The sequence below is a fragment of the Culex pipiens genome, chromosome 1, assembly GCF_016801865.2.
Source record: "Culex pipiens pallens isolate TS chromosome 1, TS_CPP_V2, whole genome shotgun sequence".
NCBI classification, from domain to species: Eukaryota; Metazoa; Arthropoda; class Insecta; order Diptera; family Culicidae; genus Culex; species Culex pipiens.
This window is the reverse complement of record NC_068937.1, coordinates 115598800-115615622: the sequence shown is the minus strand read 5'-3', so window position 1 is coordinate 115615622 and position 16823 is coordinate 115598800. Positions and strand designations below refer to the sequence as shown.

Here is a 16823-nt window from a genome sequence, read left to right as displayed (position 1 = left end):
CGAGATCGCAGTAAGGGTAAGTGGTTCTTTTCGAATATGTTTCACGAAAGAAAGGAAAACTCGCAGTGTTTTTTTTACAATTTTTATTCATTTTTATGTGTATAATGTACTTGTTTTTTAAATTTTATTTAAATGTTTTTTTTTTATTATAAAACGACAAAATCGTAGCCATACTTTTTACTTTTAATCATTAATATATAATATATATTCTCCTTACAATCAATTTTTTACTTTACTTCCAGTTTCCAGTTTTTAACACCTTGCATTTTCGCTTGTTTTCTTTTTCACTGTTTTTTTTTTATTCGTTCTACCTTGTTTATCTCCTTTGCTACGCTGCTGTGTGTTGGTTTGTTTTTTTTCTTGTTCTCGTGTGTCAATTTGCAACTGTTTTCGGTCTGTTGTTTTGTGTTGTCTTTGTGAGTTTGAGTCCAGTGTTTATTTTTCTTCTGTTTTCTACTTTTTCCCGTTCAGCTTTTAAATGCGACCGTTTTGCTTCATCGTGCTCTCATGTTGGCTTACGTTTTCTCTTTTTTGTTTTTCTCTTAGTTTCACCCACAAACGATTTGATTTGTTGTTTTTATTTTAGTTTTCTTCTTTTGTCTAATTTCTTCTATACACTTAAACAGAGTTGGTTGTCACCTGTCACAATATCTTACTTTCAATCTCTTTGCTTTCCGTGTGTATGTGTGTGTGTTTTTGTGTGTGCTTTTCTGCACATGTTCGCACGCCCTCGTCAATCAATAAAAATAACATAAAAATACTTTTTGTATGTTTTTTTTCTTATCGCATCGTTTTACTTTGTTTCAATTTGTTTTCCTCTCTTTGATTGATTCTTTTGTTTTACAATTATTCGCTATAATTAGTACCTCGTAACGCAACTAAAAAACGCAAGATTCCTTTGTTTTTTTTTCACTTTTGTTTGCCTCGCTCTCTCTCTAACTGTTACCTAACTGCAGTGTTTTTTTTATGTTTTGAACCTGTTACTTCTCTCTACCTTTCTTCCTTTCATCTGCGTATCGGTTTAACGCTACACACCTTTGTTCACTATTTGTTGTTGTTTTTGCTGTTGCTGCATCAATTCACTAACGGTTTTGGATCTTTTTTTAAACACTTCCTCTACTTCTTTTGTTATGTTTGTCCACCTAACAGTAAAATTTGCACACTTTCCCTACGTCTTCTTTGAAGATTGTTATTATTTTTAATTGTTTCTCTTTCACTCAAAAGCTATCTCTAGTGTTTACTTGCTCGCTTGCGATTCGCAATGTGTCTTTTTGTTCTTCTTCTTCTGCTGTCTTCTCCTTTTGGTTGCCTTTAAAGCTCTTTCTTTAATATGTTTGACTCTGTTTCTTTTTTTTTGTTTTGTTTTCGAGTGTTGGTTCTCAGTTCTTGGTACATACACTGGAGAGTGGTAGTAGTTTTTTTTTTGTGGTGGAAAACGAAAACAATAGCGTGTTGAAGGGATTTTGTTTTGATAGTTTTTTTTTTGTTTTTGTTTTCAAGCACAGAGCACACAAGAAGAGCTAGAGAAAATTGGTTAAGTTTTGATATGTGTTTGTGTATTATTTATGTTTTCGCTTTTCATCGCTAATGTTGTTGTTGCAAAGAAGGAGGAAGAAATTGTGAAACTCGTTTGGAAACCGTTAGAGATTGAGTTGTTGAGGTTGTGTTTGCTTTGTTTTTTTTCAGCGAGTGGTACAGAACAATAGGCACAGAAAAGGAAGAAAGATAAGAGGAGAATCTATTTCAGCGCTAGGTTTGTTGTTGATATATCTCTGTGTTTGTGTGGGTGTGAGGAGTTGTTTAGTTTGTCTCACTGTTGTTTTGCTGTCGCGTTCGCAACGTGACAGCCGTCAGTTTTTTTTCATCACATACAAACAGACACTCGAGTAGATGATTTTGATGTAAGATTTACAGTTGTTTTGCTCTGTTTGTCTATGATTTCTCTTTGTTTTTGTTGATAATACGCTAGTTTGTTTCTGTAAAAGTTTAGCTTCAAAAGTTTCACAATTATATAGTACGTGTGTGTGTTTGTGTCGGTTTGTATGTGGTTTTGTTGTGGAGCTTCTTTATCTATTGTTTGTAAGTTGATTCATAGAAATTCATCAATATTGTTTTCTGTTCATTTTAATTTTATTGTTGTAAGTCTGCGAGCCGTAAAAGTGTCAAATCTGTGTCTGAGCGGTAAATATTTATATGATTTTTTTTCTTTTCTTTGTTTATACAACTGGGGTTTGCTGTGTTGATTCGTTTGTTTATCATAGGCCCTTTGCGTCCTTTCGTGACTCCCTAGTTTGGGAAGGGGCACCAACTCGATATCTAGCCGTAAGTGTCAAATCGTACGTGCAGCTACCCAGTCGCATGTTTCGGCTGGAAATCTGTCAGAATTCCAGCTGGAACCTCCAACCGGTTCACTTTCAAGGTTTTTTTTTCAACGTTTAAGCTAGCATTAGTCCTAAGTGGTATTACACGATATTTTTTGCATGTTGATATGAGTCATTCCCCCGGATTCAAACTTGTTCAAATAGTTCAGGATCGCGCGTTAAAAAAATCCAAACAAGCGAAATGAAAACACAAATTTTGTCAGGTTGCATAGGAAAGACAGTCGCAAAAGTGGAAAAGAGCAAAACATAAAGAGAGAGTTTTGAGACTTTTGAAATTTTTGCAAAGGGAAAAGTTTAGAAAAAAGGGAAGGAAAGTAGCTAACAAAATAAATCCGCTGCGTTCATTTTTAAATATTGCACATGGTTAACGTTTACTCCTAAATAATTTAACTCTAACTTAACAACAATTACATAAACACTTGAAGTATCGTTACCAGACCAAAAGTACGAACCTAATTTCGGAACGCTCAGCCATCTCTCTCGTTCCCGCTCTTTTCCCACTTTCTCTGTCTCACTCTTTCACACCTGTCCGCTTGGCCCTAATGTTTTAACAATTAAAAATCACAATTAACAATGCGTTTCGTCAAGGTTTTACCGCAAGCTCACCAAACAAATTGTTCTAGTTTTTGCACGCGCACACAACACCACACAATAGTTTGTCGGTTTAACAAATAGTTTTTTAGAAAAATATACATCAACAAACACGTTTTGCGTGACGTCATCGTGCGCGTGTGTGGTTTGGAGGAGTAAAACAATACTTGAGCGCGGCGGATCTCGTCCGAACGGGTACGTGTGTGTTTGTGTTTGTTCGGGTGTGGTAGTAGTACTTTCAATTGACTTGTTTTGTTTTACACATGTTTTTCTTGCACTAAAACGACATCTTGGTTTTTTTTTGCGCTGCTTCTTCGCTAGTATTTTTTACCTTTGTATACACTATTTTTAAACCTCACGTTTTGTTTTTTGGCTATCTTGGAGACACATTTTGCGTGCTAGTTAGCAACCCTTTTGCTCGATCTACTTGTTACGTTTGGGCTTTGTCTGCTTTTTTTTTCACTACTGGTCAAATTGTTTTGTTTTACGATTCCATTCGGCTAGTGTGTTTTTTACTACGCAACATTTTGTTCTAAGGTTCGAGTGTCGTTTGTTTTTCTTTAGAAGAAAATGTGAGGAAAGTTGTAGAAGAAGATGGAAAATCTACCGTTTGCAGTTTGTCCACTTTGGAAAGTGCAGCTACAAGTTGAAGTCGTTGCAAGGTAGCAGGATTGTAAAGAACTTTTGTGTTTTTGAAGACAGACGATGGTAGTTGATTTGGGTGGAACGCATTTTGAGTAGATTTAAACAAGAAATGTTTTTCAGTGTTGAGAAAAATCTTTCTCTACGGAGTAACGTGAAGAAAATACCAATCAATCGCTTAAGAAATATTCTCGTGGGCGTCAAAAATGAGAGTTCACGGGCATTCATATGACCACAGAAGAATGACCGCATGACAGCCGCAACACAAATTATTGGCTGTTGTCAAAGGCGGCCTTGAGTTTTCAGCTGACTTTTTAGAAAACATTCATAACAAGCCACGTTGACAGCCAAATCAACGCTGAATTTGACTTCAACATGCTGATTTTCTACCGCGGCAGTTCGGCGGCTTTAACCTCCTGTCAGTCGAAGCAAAGAAGAAACGTGATTTTATCTCACAGTTGGCTGATGCACGAAGTGATTTGTTTACCTTTTTTGGCACCCTCAGCAAACGTCAAACGTTACGAAATTGCTGCCGGATCTTTTCCAGGAAAGATCCGGCAGCAATTTGCTCTGATTTAACGTTTGCTGGTGGTGCCGAAGAGATTGGTTATGTTAAAAGACAATTAACAATAAAATTAAGATTTTATAAAACCATTCACGTTTGAACATTTCTGAGAAGGTTTAACGAAATCTGAGTAAAATCTACTTAAAACTGAGTGACCCCGCACCTCCGTGCACTCAGCTGTCAAACCGGAGGCGGTTAGGTGCTGAATCGGTTACCCCTTACACTGAAAGCGATTTGCTCGTGAAATGCTCGCAAATGAATTCACGATTCCACCCAAACAAAAAAAAAAAATTCAGCATTTTGCATGCAAGAACTAGGCGCGCAACGACGCGGGAAAACGTCTCAAGTAAACAGTACAGTTATTTGTGTATGTGTGTGTTCGTTAGTACTTGTCTAGTGTTTCCATGTGTGTGTGTGTATTTTCTCTGGGTCTAGGGTAATATCTAGTATGAACATTTGTTTGTTTCGCCATTTTTAAGGGTATAAATTTGACACATATTTCACATGCTTGTCTGCTGCGTTCACGCGCTTCCTATTACTATCACTTTCCTTCACAGTGAGTGTTGTGTGTGTTTGTAGTTTTTGTTCGTCCGCGTCCATCTCTTTCCCCGTACGTGGGTAGTTGCAGTGTGTGAATATAGTAAAGGAGGGGGGAGGTGCGTAAATGTTTACAGGTTAAACGAATAATTATGTTAGCGAAAAAATATAAATGAATACTGCATTTCGACCGTAATTAATAAGAATATTGCAATTAAAAATAAACCAATTGCGATAAATATATTTGCGATAAAAGTTGCCAGTTTGTTTCTTTTTCAGCAGCTAGGTTGCATTTCTCTCAGAAACAATAGTACCGTAGCGTGTGAATCTGTGTGTTGTGAGAGTGAGTCGCAGAAAAAATGCAAAATGCGTGTGTGGGTGTGTAGTTCTTGTTCTCCTTTCGCGCCCTCTCTAGATTTGTGTAGATTTGTGTTTTCAACGTAGTACGAACAGCTTTCTTACTTGATTAAATTTCAAATACATTGATATATTTTTTGATATTTTAATTATTTTCACGTGTTTTTTTTTGTTGGTTTTGTCATACAATAGATAGATTCTAACATTTTTTCCACTTTTGTTTCACTTGTTTGATAGGATATAGGGATAGAATATTGATATTTTTGCTTCTACAGCTAAAAGTAATTGTAATAAGAGAAAAATTAACCTAGAGAAAAATAAACTTATAAAAGAGATTTCTACGCTCGAAAAGGATTGCTGGTTAAAGCGAAAGAGATTTTCCGGGTCCAACTTATTTCCTACACGTTTTATCATCTCCTTGAGAGCTTTTTCTTACCTTACTTTATCTTACCACTGCTTCCTCTCTTTCTCTCTTTCTTGCACTTGATTTAACGCTTAATTTCAACAGAACAAAAAGGTATAAGCAAAACAAACGCCTCTTCCTCGTTTACCTTAAACTTACGATTTTTCCCCGTTTCTCTCTCTTTTTCCTAACCCAACCAATAACTAAATCATCTAACGACTTTTGGCTAGCAGCGATAACGAGTTCCTTGCTTTTTCTTTTTCTATTTTTTTTTTCTGCAGCTCTTCGTTTTAATTTGCTGAAATCTCTTTGTTTTCCGATCTCGGAGATCGGATCGCGTGAGTCTGCTTTTTTCTTGTGTGTGAGGGTGAGTGGATTTGCGGGTCCTCCAACTAGTATCGGCGAAGAAAAGTGCTGAGATTTGGCTAGCCTAAAACCGATCGCGCCTAAAAGGGGTTTTAAATTAAGCGGAAACTAGACGACTCCTCAAAAAACAAAAATTATTACTTTAGATACGTTTTTGTTCCGTCTAAGGAATTGTGTGTGTTTACGAGTAAGGTTTTGTTTTGTTTGCTTGATTGCATTTTACTAAGAGCTAAGATATAGTTGTAGTAGTTGTGATATCCATTTACTTGTGTGTAGGTGTGTTTGTTCGTGTTAGCAGCTGTCAGTTTGGTTGGGCACGGGGAGAAATCTTTTAAGAAATCTATCAAAATTGACTGATGAAATTTCATCAACTCAAATTGATAGATTTGCCTAATGATTTTTCTTCGTGCAAGTGGGATTTCCGTGTTTTTTTTCGTTTCAGTTTATAATTAGAAGATTACTTTTTTTCTGTCGCCGTGTGTGTGTGAGTGTCTCTGTGTTTACAAGTATATAATAATAGAGTTTGAAGATTAAAGATTTATCGCTAAAATATAACATCATCTGATTGTCGAGATTTCTCATATTCTTATTCGAATGTGCGGTCGGAGAGCGCGGCGCCGCCGCCATTTTGCTTTTTACAGCCACAAATGGCGGTCCACACCGCCTCTCACTTTCTCTCCAGTTCGGGTCCATGTTCAACTTGCTCATTCGACGTCATCTTTTTCACACGCGTTACCTTCCGCTACCGACCTCTCTTTCTTTCTCCTGTCTGACCTGTCTCTCTGTGTTTGTGTAAATATTAATTTTTCCTAACTTTGTTTCTTTACCCATTGTTTTTTTGTATGATTTCCGGATTCATCGCCTTCTGCTTTTTCGCTCTCGCGCGTCTTCGTTACCACCTTTTTTTTCTTTAATGTAGATTAATACTCTAAATATATAGTTTTAATATACCTTTTTTATCATAATAATCATAAAAAACTGTTTAATGATTTAATCACCACCTTTAATAGTTTATTTTTTCTATGATTCTCCACTGTTTGCGTCTGCTTCTTCTTCTGTTATATATAATTACTTTAATAAGTGTTTTTAATTCTCTCATTTTTCACTTCTGTATTTTTTCTGGGTTTCTTCGATAAGCTCAAAAATGCAACGCCTATTTTTGCTCATATTTGTTTTTTGTTTGATTTATTTTTCTTTTCCCTATTAGTGTATGTGAATTTCTGTGTAGGATCCTTTTGTTTTCAATTTCTTTCTTCCGCAGGTGTGCTTGTGTTGTGTGTGTTTCACATTGATGAATTGTCACGCTCTCTCGCTCTCGTTTATGTGTTCATTTTTTGTTTCTCTCGCTCACAATGATTGTTTTCAGCAGTGGTTTGGTTTGTTTTTTCACCTTATTATTCTCTGTACTTTTTCGTGTTTTACAAAATGATTGATTCAGCTGTTTTTTCATCTCTAGAGTTGTTTTCTATTCGTTTTTACCTGTTTGATTTGACACTTTTTCTTTTCCCTCTCTGATCTGATCCTTCCCTCTTACTCAAATGAGTTCAATTGTTTAGCGCATGTGAAAAGAAGTAAACAGAAAGGAAAGAAAAACGCGATTGGTAAAGAGACAAAAGCTAGTTTCTTGTTTTCTCAAAGTGGGGGATGTTGTTGATCACAAAACAAATCACATTTCCCGGCTCGCTTGCGCGCCCACGCTCTTTTTAACGTTTCAAACGATGGCGCGATACCAACTCGACACCTTACTGAGGTGCCCAGTTTTCGCAATCCAAGTGGGCGTTGAAAACGCCTTTCGACCTGAGATTCGAAGCATCGCGGCGCGCCTGAACTGCGGCTATTGCAACTTATGAGAAAATAATAATAACGTTAATAATTATCGTGTCTTGTAGTCTTGCACAATCTTGCCTTTTCTTAATAAATAACCTACAACTTAAACAAGTAACATTCGGTATAAGAGCAGTTTTTGTTTCTCTGTTTTTTTGGCGTGTCTCGCTTGGTTTGCACGCCCTTTTGTTCCCTCCCAACACTAACAATTATCTTTAAACAATACTGGAAATTATCTTTCTTCTTTTTTCTTTTGTTTTCCACGTTTTCCCCTTCCGATAAACTCTGCGCGTTTTAAATAAGTAAATAAGTGTAATAAAATAGCGTAACCTAGGCTAACTATCAATTAATAATACAGTAATTGTTTTCCTTCGAATTTCACTCGAATTCCCGTTCGCTCACTCTCATTCGCGCGCGCTCGCTCGCACTCTCTCTTTTCACACCCAGTTCGACATCTAGCCAAACTGTCAAGTTTTTTGTTGTTAAAGAATGCATGAGATAATAAACATTGTCACGATAACATTTAATGTTGGTTGCTAGAGTGTGTGTGTTTTCTGTGTAACTAAGGGGGAAACGGGTGGGAAAGTACAGGAGATAGTATAACCTAAGTAAGCTTCGATTTTGTTTGTTTTATTTAGTTTTGTTTACCAGCCACCATTTTGTAAGAGTAATGAGTAAATAAAAAATAAAATAAAAACACCAATTGCTGTAAAAAAATAAACGTGTAATCGTAGCGTATAGATTTAGCGTGTGTTCGTAAAAATCGGCGAAATTCAGATCCCTTTTTACCTTCAAAATTCAATTCTCTTCTCTCCCTACTGAGCTGAGCTTTCTTCCTCTCTCTCTCTATCTCTCTCGCTAGGTTTAATCTGCTTTGATTTGTTCTAGTACATTTAGATATACGAGTGTGTGTGTGTGTGTAGTTTGTGTGTGAGTGTATGATTGCTACAGCTTAAATAGAATCTTTTCTCTTTTCTTGCGTGTTGCATCTACTAGCTCCGCCCCTTTTTCCTCTCCTAAACTCCTCCTCCTGCCTCGGACAGCTGTGTTTTGATTTCTTTCTTTCGCTGCGCGTCGCCCTTAAAATGTCTCTTTTGTTTGTGTTTTTTTGTTTAGGTATAATTTGTTCCCATTTAACGCTTGTTATCTTATCTTCTTCTAGTAAAAAGATTTTTTAAGTTCAATTTACACGTGTGTTGACCGCTCCGCTTCTCGCTTGTTTACTAACTTGCGCTACGTCTCTTCTCTAGATGTGTTTGTGTGTGTTTGTGTACGTGTGGGAGTGCAAACGATGAAGGGGGTGCGGCGTCCACACTTGTTTGATTCTCTTGTTTTTATCCTACCGATATTTTGATTGATTCAAATCTAGTACTTCTTTTCTCTTTGTGTTTGTCTCTTTTGTTCAGAGCAATGGCGCAGCAACGCAGTAGGCGGCGCGTAATCAGTTACGGAGGAGTGCGTTCTGGTACTTCCTTTCGCAGTGGGGTGGTCGAGGAAAAGCGCAGAAGGTTGAAGAAAAAAAAACCGCAGGAATATCAGGTGTTTCGCAACACATACACACATCATCATCATCATCATCGCGCGCAGTAGGCTAGGGGGGCTAGTGTGTATTAGTAATAGTAGACGCGAGTGATTTGTGTGTGTGCTTAGATGTTGGACTTGGAAAAACTGACGCGCAGATGGTTCGACTCGGACAGCTGGTAGTTGTGCATCTTGATCAGTGCGCACACGGCCTCCTCGATCGAGCTCAGCTGTATGAGGGCCATCTTGTGGTCTTTCCTGTGGGAAAACGTAGGGAAGGGGGTTTTTAGGATGGCAATTCGATATCTAGCCGATGAAACGTAGTAATCTTAACTTAGGCAACGTCATTCACTCCTTTAAACAACTTTAACAATTAATCATTTAATTAAAAATATCCATTAGCAATAAACAAGGGGGTTCCATGTTCGATATCTAGTCAGCAAACAAAAACAACTAAAGGTGGTATTCCATTATGGGAATATTTCCAGCAAGAGAATAGTTCTGTACGATTTCGCAAATCAACTATTCTTTTTTATGTAAAAATTTAAATTTATTTATTTTTTTTTTTTATGCATAATTGGTGTTTCCATACAAACCTCCATACAATTTCGCTAGCTGGTCATACAAAATGGGTACGTAACTTTATAAAAATCAGTATAGAATCTGGTGGAAGTTGAAAATCTGTTTCAAGAGAAATATTTGTTTTATGTAATTTTTGAAAAATATCGGAAATATGGACAAAGAAAATATTTATTACATTTGAAACGGTCTACAAATCGATAATTTTCATCATTTCATATTTTAGACCAAATGCTAAAATTATTTTTACTAAGAGATCGCAAAATTAAAAAAGAAGTTTCATCTTTTAACATTGAAAATCGAATCAATAGTTTCTGAGTTATCGTCAGTTGAAAATTACAGGCGATTCTTTGTGAGGCTGTATCTCAGTAACTAATAGTCCAATTTTCAAAGTCATAGAGAAGATATTGTAGGAAATTTTCTAAGCTTTTCAAAACAAAAATCGGGGGTGCTTTTCCTTCATGAAGTATTTCAAAACAACGAAAAGTGTTAAAATTTCCGACAATTGTTACCTAAGAGTGAGTATAACTCCAAAATGGCTTTTTATCAAAAATTTGGCACAGTACTTTTCGATTGTAAATTTAATTTCGATAAAAAAAATAATTAATATTTTTTATTGTAAATTTTTCAAAAGTTACATTTTTCTAAAAAAAATTATCTGTGGAATCAGATTTTTCACTATCATGCTCTATAGCTCAAAATATGTCTTTTAAAATAAAAAAAAAAGATTTTTATTTTGGGATTCTACTAAGAAAGTGTTCATTTAATTTCTTTAAATATGTTAACGCTAAAGATGCTAAGCGTTTTATTAAAAACAAAAAATTAATAAATAAATAACAAATACTAGATTTCTGGCCCAATATTCTGGAACCTTCATTTACATGTTTATAACTCATTTCATAAAATTCGTTGATTACCTGGGCACTTTCTCAAATACCAATTGAGCCATTTTGAATCATAAATTAGTTCAAAGTTGTATTGTTTGTTCTTTAAACTAATGCAAAAGTTTAATCAAATACAGGTCAGACTTGATTCATCCATTGGAAAAGTTTCACTGCGAGTAATCCGATCTTCGAATAATTGAACCACAAACAGATTTTTTTTCGTTGTCTTATTATTGATTGATGAGCTTTAGTCTGATTGAAAACTATTCTAAATTTCAAATTTTGATCCAATTTCATCCAAGGTCACAATAAAGGAGAAAAGCGTGGAACTTAACCTCAAAGGTAAACAACCGAATGAACTTTTTTGCAGGTGTCAGTTCCGGGACTTAGCATTTAAAGTTATAATTTTGTTCCGGTTGTTCCGTTTCGCATGGACACAAACACGACCAGGAACACGGCAAGGACACGGCCACGGGAATGGCCAGGAACAGGCACCTACACGGCAAGTCACACGAAAACCGCCAGAAGCACGGGCAGGAGTCCGGAAAAGGACACGGCCTAGAGCACGGCCACGGGAACGACCAGGAACAGGCAACTACGTGGTCAGGTGCACGTACACGAACACGGCCAGAAGCACGGACAAGCACACGGGCACTAATACGGAAAAAAAACTCATATTATGACGTTTCCCGCAATCAGAAGCAAATTCAAATTCAAAAAATGCTAAGTCCCAATTTGACACCTGTCAAACCACTCAAATGGCACTCACAAAATGAATACTGAGTTCTTTGAGTTCATTTGCTACGTCACGGTTTTCTTGCCTATAGAGGAGAAAAGCAACTCGCCTCAAAATTTTGAGGCTAGGAATTTTGACAGGTATGATTTTCATAAAGTATTCGCCTCCTTTTCTCTCCCACTGAAAACCTGGGAACGAGGTAGCTGTCAAACTAGGCCAAAATGTTAAAGTCATTCACAAAATGAACTTTGAGTGATTTGAGTTCATTTCTGACGTCACGGTTTTCTCCTCTATGACGGAGATGAAATATAGAGGAGAAAATCGTGATGTCAGAAATGAACTCAAATCACTCAAAGTTCATTTTGTGAGTGACTTTAACAGTTTGGCCTTGTTTGACAACTACTTTGACCCCAGTTTTCTGTGGGAGAGAAAAGGAGGCGAATACTTCATGAAAATCATACCTGTCAAAATTCCTAGCCTCAAAATTTCGACGCGAGTTGCTTTTCTCCTCTATAGAGAAGAAAATCGTGACGTCAGAAATGAACTCAAATCACTCAAAGTTCATTTTGTGAGTGACTTTAACATTTTGGCCTAGTTTGACAGCTACCTCGTTCCCAGGTTTTCTGTGGGAGAAAAAAGGAGGAGAATACTTTATGAAAATCATACCTGTCAAAATTCCTAGCCTCAAAATGTTGTCGCGAGTTGCTTTTCTCCTCTATTGAGAATGTTAACATTCAACCATTAAAATTTGAATTAAATGAATGGGGTCGCAGAAATAAAATTTGATTTAACATACGAAAATAAAATGTGTTTGATTCGATTTTCTGAACTTTGGATAACCACAACCACCAAAAAAATAGAGGCTTCAGTTAATCGAGTCTGGTTGTATAAAAAACATGTTTTAAAAGTTAGATATTGAGTTTAAAAACATTATATATTTTTTGAAACTCATAAAAAATCGGTTACAAAATTCACCGAAAATCAGTGTTTTGATCAATATTGAATCTTAACAAAGTGACTTAAATTGGAAGATTGGAGGTTGCCGAACAACTAAGACAAATAAAAAAAAAGAAATTAACAAATGCTTAAAAAGTCAAGTTTTTCATAGAGTAAAAGTTCTTTAAAATGACCTCCTAAGTACGGAAAATTGTTGTTGTTTTTTTCCCAAATGTTTGCAGTATGACATCTGTGTAGTATTTTCGACATCAAAATTTGGTTTCCATAAACCTTAACCAGAGTCGATTGACAAACTACAATTTATAAGAAGTCGGAACACTTAATTTGGCATATTATCAATATTTTTGTGATGTTTTAAAATATTTAAAATTAAACTCACATACGATCGCGCTCATAAAGTTACACACATTCTGTTTAAACTACAATACTTACGGGAAAAACTTGAAAGCTTTGACTTCGAAGCCATTTTTGGTGAAGGCTTCTTTAATCTCTTCCTCGGTTACGGTAGCTCTGTAAAGATTAAAAAACAAACACAGTGCACACGTCAGTGAATGCTCGAAACTGAAAATTAACATGATATGCTGCTGGAAAGAGAAGTAAGTAAAAAACAAAACAAAAACGGAAATCCCCTCCTCCACGTGGGAAAAGCCTCAGCTGTTCTTTGCCATTGTGAAAACCGTAAGCCCGGGCGCTTAAATTTACACACATTTGTAACGGGCTCAGGAGCATTCCGCCATTGTTTGAAATCAGCTTTTCACGTTGTTTAAGTTTCAGTAGAATTTAAAAAAAAGATGTTAAGTTGAACAATTCGACACCTAGCCGCCAGGCGTTTAAAAAAAAATTCAATCTAGATGCCATTTCAAGAGTTGGGTGTACTAATTAGAGCATATTTTTCGAGATTCAAAATGACCACCATCATCATTTGCGCGGGACGACGCCGCATCATCGCGTAATGCATAGAAATTAACGCCGCCGCGGAAAACAAACGGGAAAACTCATTTATCATGGTGTTTTTAATGCAAACAAAATTTAATGAAACCCCATTCTGGCGCAGGTTGGGGGGCATGAAGTCTCTTTTTTGCTGGATGGCCTACATCTAGGCCAAACACAGAGGGTTGAATGGGGTTAACTCTTTTTCGCACTCGTTCCTCTCCTTTTGTATTGAAGGGTTCCGTCAAACGCCGTTTTTTTTTTAGTAATTTCCAAGAGTGATTTCCAAGAGCAGCGGGGGATTCGGGGAGCAAGTACGTGAAAAACTGAAAATACTTGAATCGGTAGGAATTCCACCTATTCAAAGGATGTACCAGGCCAGTAACTGCACTTTGAGCGCAACTAATTAGTTGTTGAGTTAGTAAAGTTTGTACTCGCAGCAGTAAACTCAAATAAAACGTCTGTGGTCCGTTGAAAATAAAGCTAAACGGAAGTCGAGTTGGATCTGTTTAAAATCAAGTATGGTGTAAAATTATTCAGGGCTAAGGAATATTTTATCCATAATTATCTTAGTTATGGGAAATAATAGTAAAAAAAAGAATAACAAACTTTGAAGTTTACAATTGTACAAGTATTGAACTGTTCTTTATTAGGCGCCATCTACAAATTTATGTATCCTTTTAGGTAGGACGGTTTGTGACCATCCGTTAAAAAAAGACTTTGTACACAATTTTGTAGTAAAAAATATTGCATGCAATATTTTTTTTAACCGTGTTAACAAATAGATTTCAGCAATATAAAAAATATTGCGATTTTTTTTCTAATAACGTATTGTTTCCAAGATTGTTACTTTAAGATGGCTAAATTCAATTCAATTGATTCTATTAGTAAATAGTTAATTCACAATTTTGTATTTCTTATAATCTTATAGAGTTTTGGAGTTCGACTGAAACTTTTTTGGTGCCTTCGGTATGCCCAAAGAAGCCATTTTGCATCATTAGTTTGTCCATATAATTTTCCATACAAATTTGGCAGCTGGTCATACAAAAATGATGTATGAAAATTCAAAAATCTGTATCTTTTGAAGGCATTTTTTGATCGATTTGGTGTCTTCGGCAAAGTTGTAGGTATGGATACGGACTATACTGGAAAAAATGATACACGGTAAAAAATTTGGTGATTTTTTATTTAACTTTTTGTCACTAAATCTTGATTTGCAAAAAAACACTATTTTTATTTTTTTTATTTTTTGATATGTTTTAGAGGACATCAAATGCCAACTTTTCAGTAATTTCCAGGTTGTGCAAAAAATCTTTGAGCAAGTTATAAATTTTTGAATCAATACTATTTTTTTCAAAAAATCGAAAAATTGATCGCAAAAATTTTCGACTTCTTTTTTCGATGTAAAATCAAATTTGCAATCAAAAAGTACTTTAGTGAAATTTTGATAAAGTGCACCGTTTTCAAGTTAAATCCACAGTGCACATGTTTGCCCACTTTTGAAAAAAATATTTTTGAAAAGCTGAGAAAATTCTCTATATTTTGCTTTCTCGAACTTTGTTCATACGACCTTTAGTTGCTGAGATATTGCCATGCAAAGGTTTAAAAACAGGAAAATTGATGTTTTTTAAGTCTCACCCAAACAACCCACCATTTTCTAACGTCGATATCTCAGCAACTAATGGTCCGATTTTCAATGTTAAAATATGAAACATTCGTGAAATTTTTCGATCTCTCCGAAAAAAATATTTTCAAAATTTTTAAACCAAGACTAACATTTTAAAAGGGCGTAACATTGAATGTTTCGCCCTTTTGAAATGTTAGTATTGGTTTAAAAATTTTGAAAATATTTTTTTCGAAAAGATCGGAAAATTTCACGAATGTTTCATATTTCAACATTGTAAATCGGTTGCTGAGATATCGACATTAGAAAATGGTGTATTGTTTGGGTGAGACTTAGAAAACATCAATTTTCCTGTTTTTTAACCTTTGCATGGCAATATCTCAGCAACTAAGGGTCGTATCAACAAAGTTCAAAAAAGCAAAATTTAAAGAACTTTCTCAGCTTTTCAAAAATATTTTTTTCAAAAGTGGGCAAACATGTGCACTAATAAAAAAAAAAATAAAAAACTTCGGCTATTTTCAAAAAAGTCACCTAAAAATGGACTTAACTTGAAAACGGTGCAATTTATCAAAATTTCACTAGAGTACTTTTTGATTGCAAATTTGATTTTACATCGAAAAATGAACTCGAGAAATTTTTGCGACCAATTTTTCAATTTTTTGAAAAAAATCAGTATTGATTCAAAAATTCATAACTCGCTCAAAGATTTTTTGCACAACCTGGAAATTTCTGAAAAGTTGGCATTTGATGTCCTCTAAAACATATAAAAAAAAAATCAAAATAGTGTTTTTTTGCAAATCATGTTTTGGAGACAAAAAGTTAAAATAAAAATCCCCAATTTTTTTCACCGTGTATCATTTTTTCCAGCGTAGTCCGCATCCATACCTACAACTTTGCCGAAGACACCAAATCGATCAAAAAATTCCTTCAAAAGATACAGATTTTTCAATTTTCATGCATTCATTTTCATGACCAGCTGCCAAATTTGTATGGAAAATTATATGGACAAACTAATGATGCAAAATGGCTTCTTTGGGCATACTGAAGGCACCAAAAAAGTTTCAGTCGGATTAAAAAACACAAAAATTAAAATTCAAGAAAAAAGACCGATTTTGTAGAGAATTGCTCATAACAAATTCATTATTTTTTTCTCAGAATTACGACTTTTTTATCAGCGGTCTCTAATTTGAAAAAAAGTTATAATTAATAAGTCCAAAAGTGCACAATTTAATTAAAAAATGCAACAAAGATAAACAAAAAATATATTCCAAATAGTTATCAGGATTTTTGATGTAAATTTAATTTTTCAGTTATTTGTTTTGCTCTTTGATTTTTTTTCAAAGATTCTGAAAGTGAGTTGGAGACAACAAATTTTAACAAAATTTGCATTTGCCTTAAGGGAAATAAATAAATTATAGCATGAAGATTCCTGATACGTGACCATTTTTTTTTATCAAAATAGAGGCCAAAGTTTTGAAAACATGTTTCCAAATGTCAAACCATTAGCGAAATATTAAGATTTTTTTAACAAAAATTTGAGGTAATGATTTTGTGGAAATCTGTATCTTGAAAAGAAATTTTCTGACCGATTTGGTGTCTTCGGCAAAATTGTAGATTTTGATTATGACTTTTGAGAAAAAAAAGGTACACGGAAAAATTCCCGACATTTTTATTTTACTTTTGATTGTTAAACTATGATTCCCAAATTATGCATTTTTTTAGAAGACTTAAAATTTTACATTTCTTACAAGAGTTCTTCTAAAAGTTTATACCGGAGTTATGAATCCAAGATTTTTTTTTAAATGTTTAAATGTTAAATCACTTTTGTAAATGACTTTACACTTTATGACATTTTTGACATTTTTGGATGAAGTGCACAGTTATCAAGTTATTGGCATTTCTGGAGAATTTTTTTCAAAAATGTTC

The 16823-nt window shown here is 35.0% G+C and overlaps 1 protein-coding gene across 7 annotated transcripts in view; it reads right to left on the bottom strand.

Annotated features, from left to right (window-relative positions):
• Positions 1–16823, bottom strand: part of LOC120416206 (polypyrimidine tract-binding protein 2) — a 325004-nt gene that overhangs the window by 113252 nt on the left and 194929 nt on the right. For 6 of the 7 annotated variants that reach the window (XM_052706202.1, XM_039577967.2, XM_039577900.2 and 3 more), the window contains 2 exons: positions 12776–12853; positions 7931–9445 (listed from right to left, as the gene is read on the bottom strand). In XM_052706202.1, the coding sequence (XP_052562162.1) occupies positions 9313–9445; positions 12776–12853 (211 nt within the window). In that variant the 3' untranslated portion in view covers positions 7931–9312. Of the gene's footprint in view, positions 1–7930; positions 9446–12775; positions 12854–16823 lie in introns of those variants that run through there. The other variant, XR_008211763.1, reaches the window with a different exon arrangement.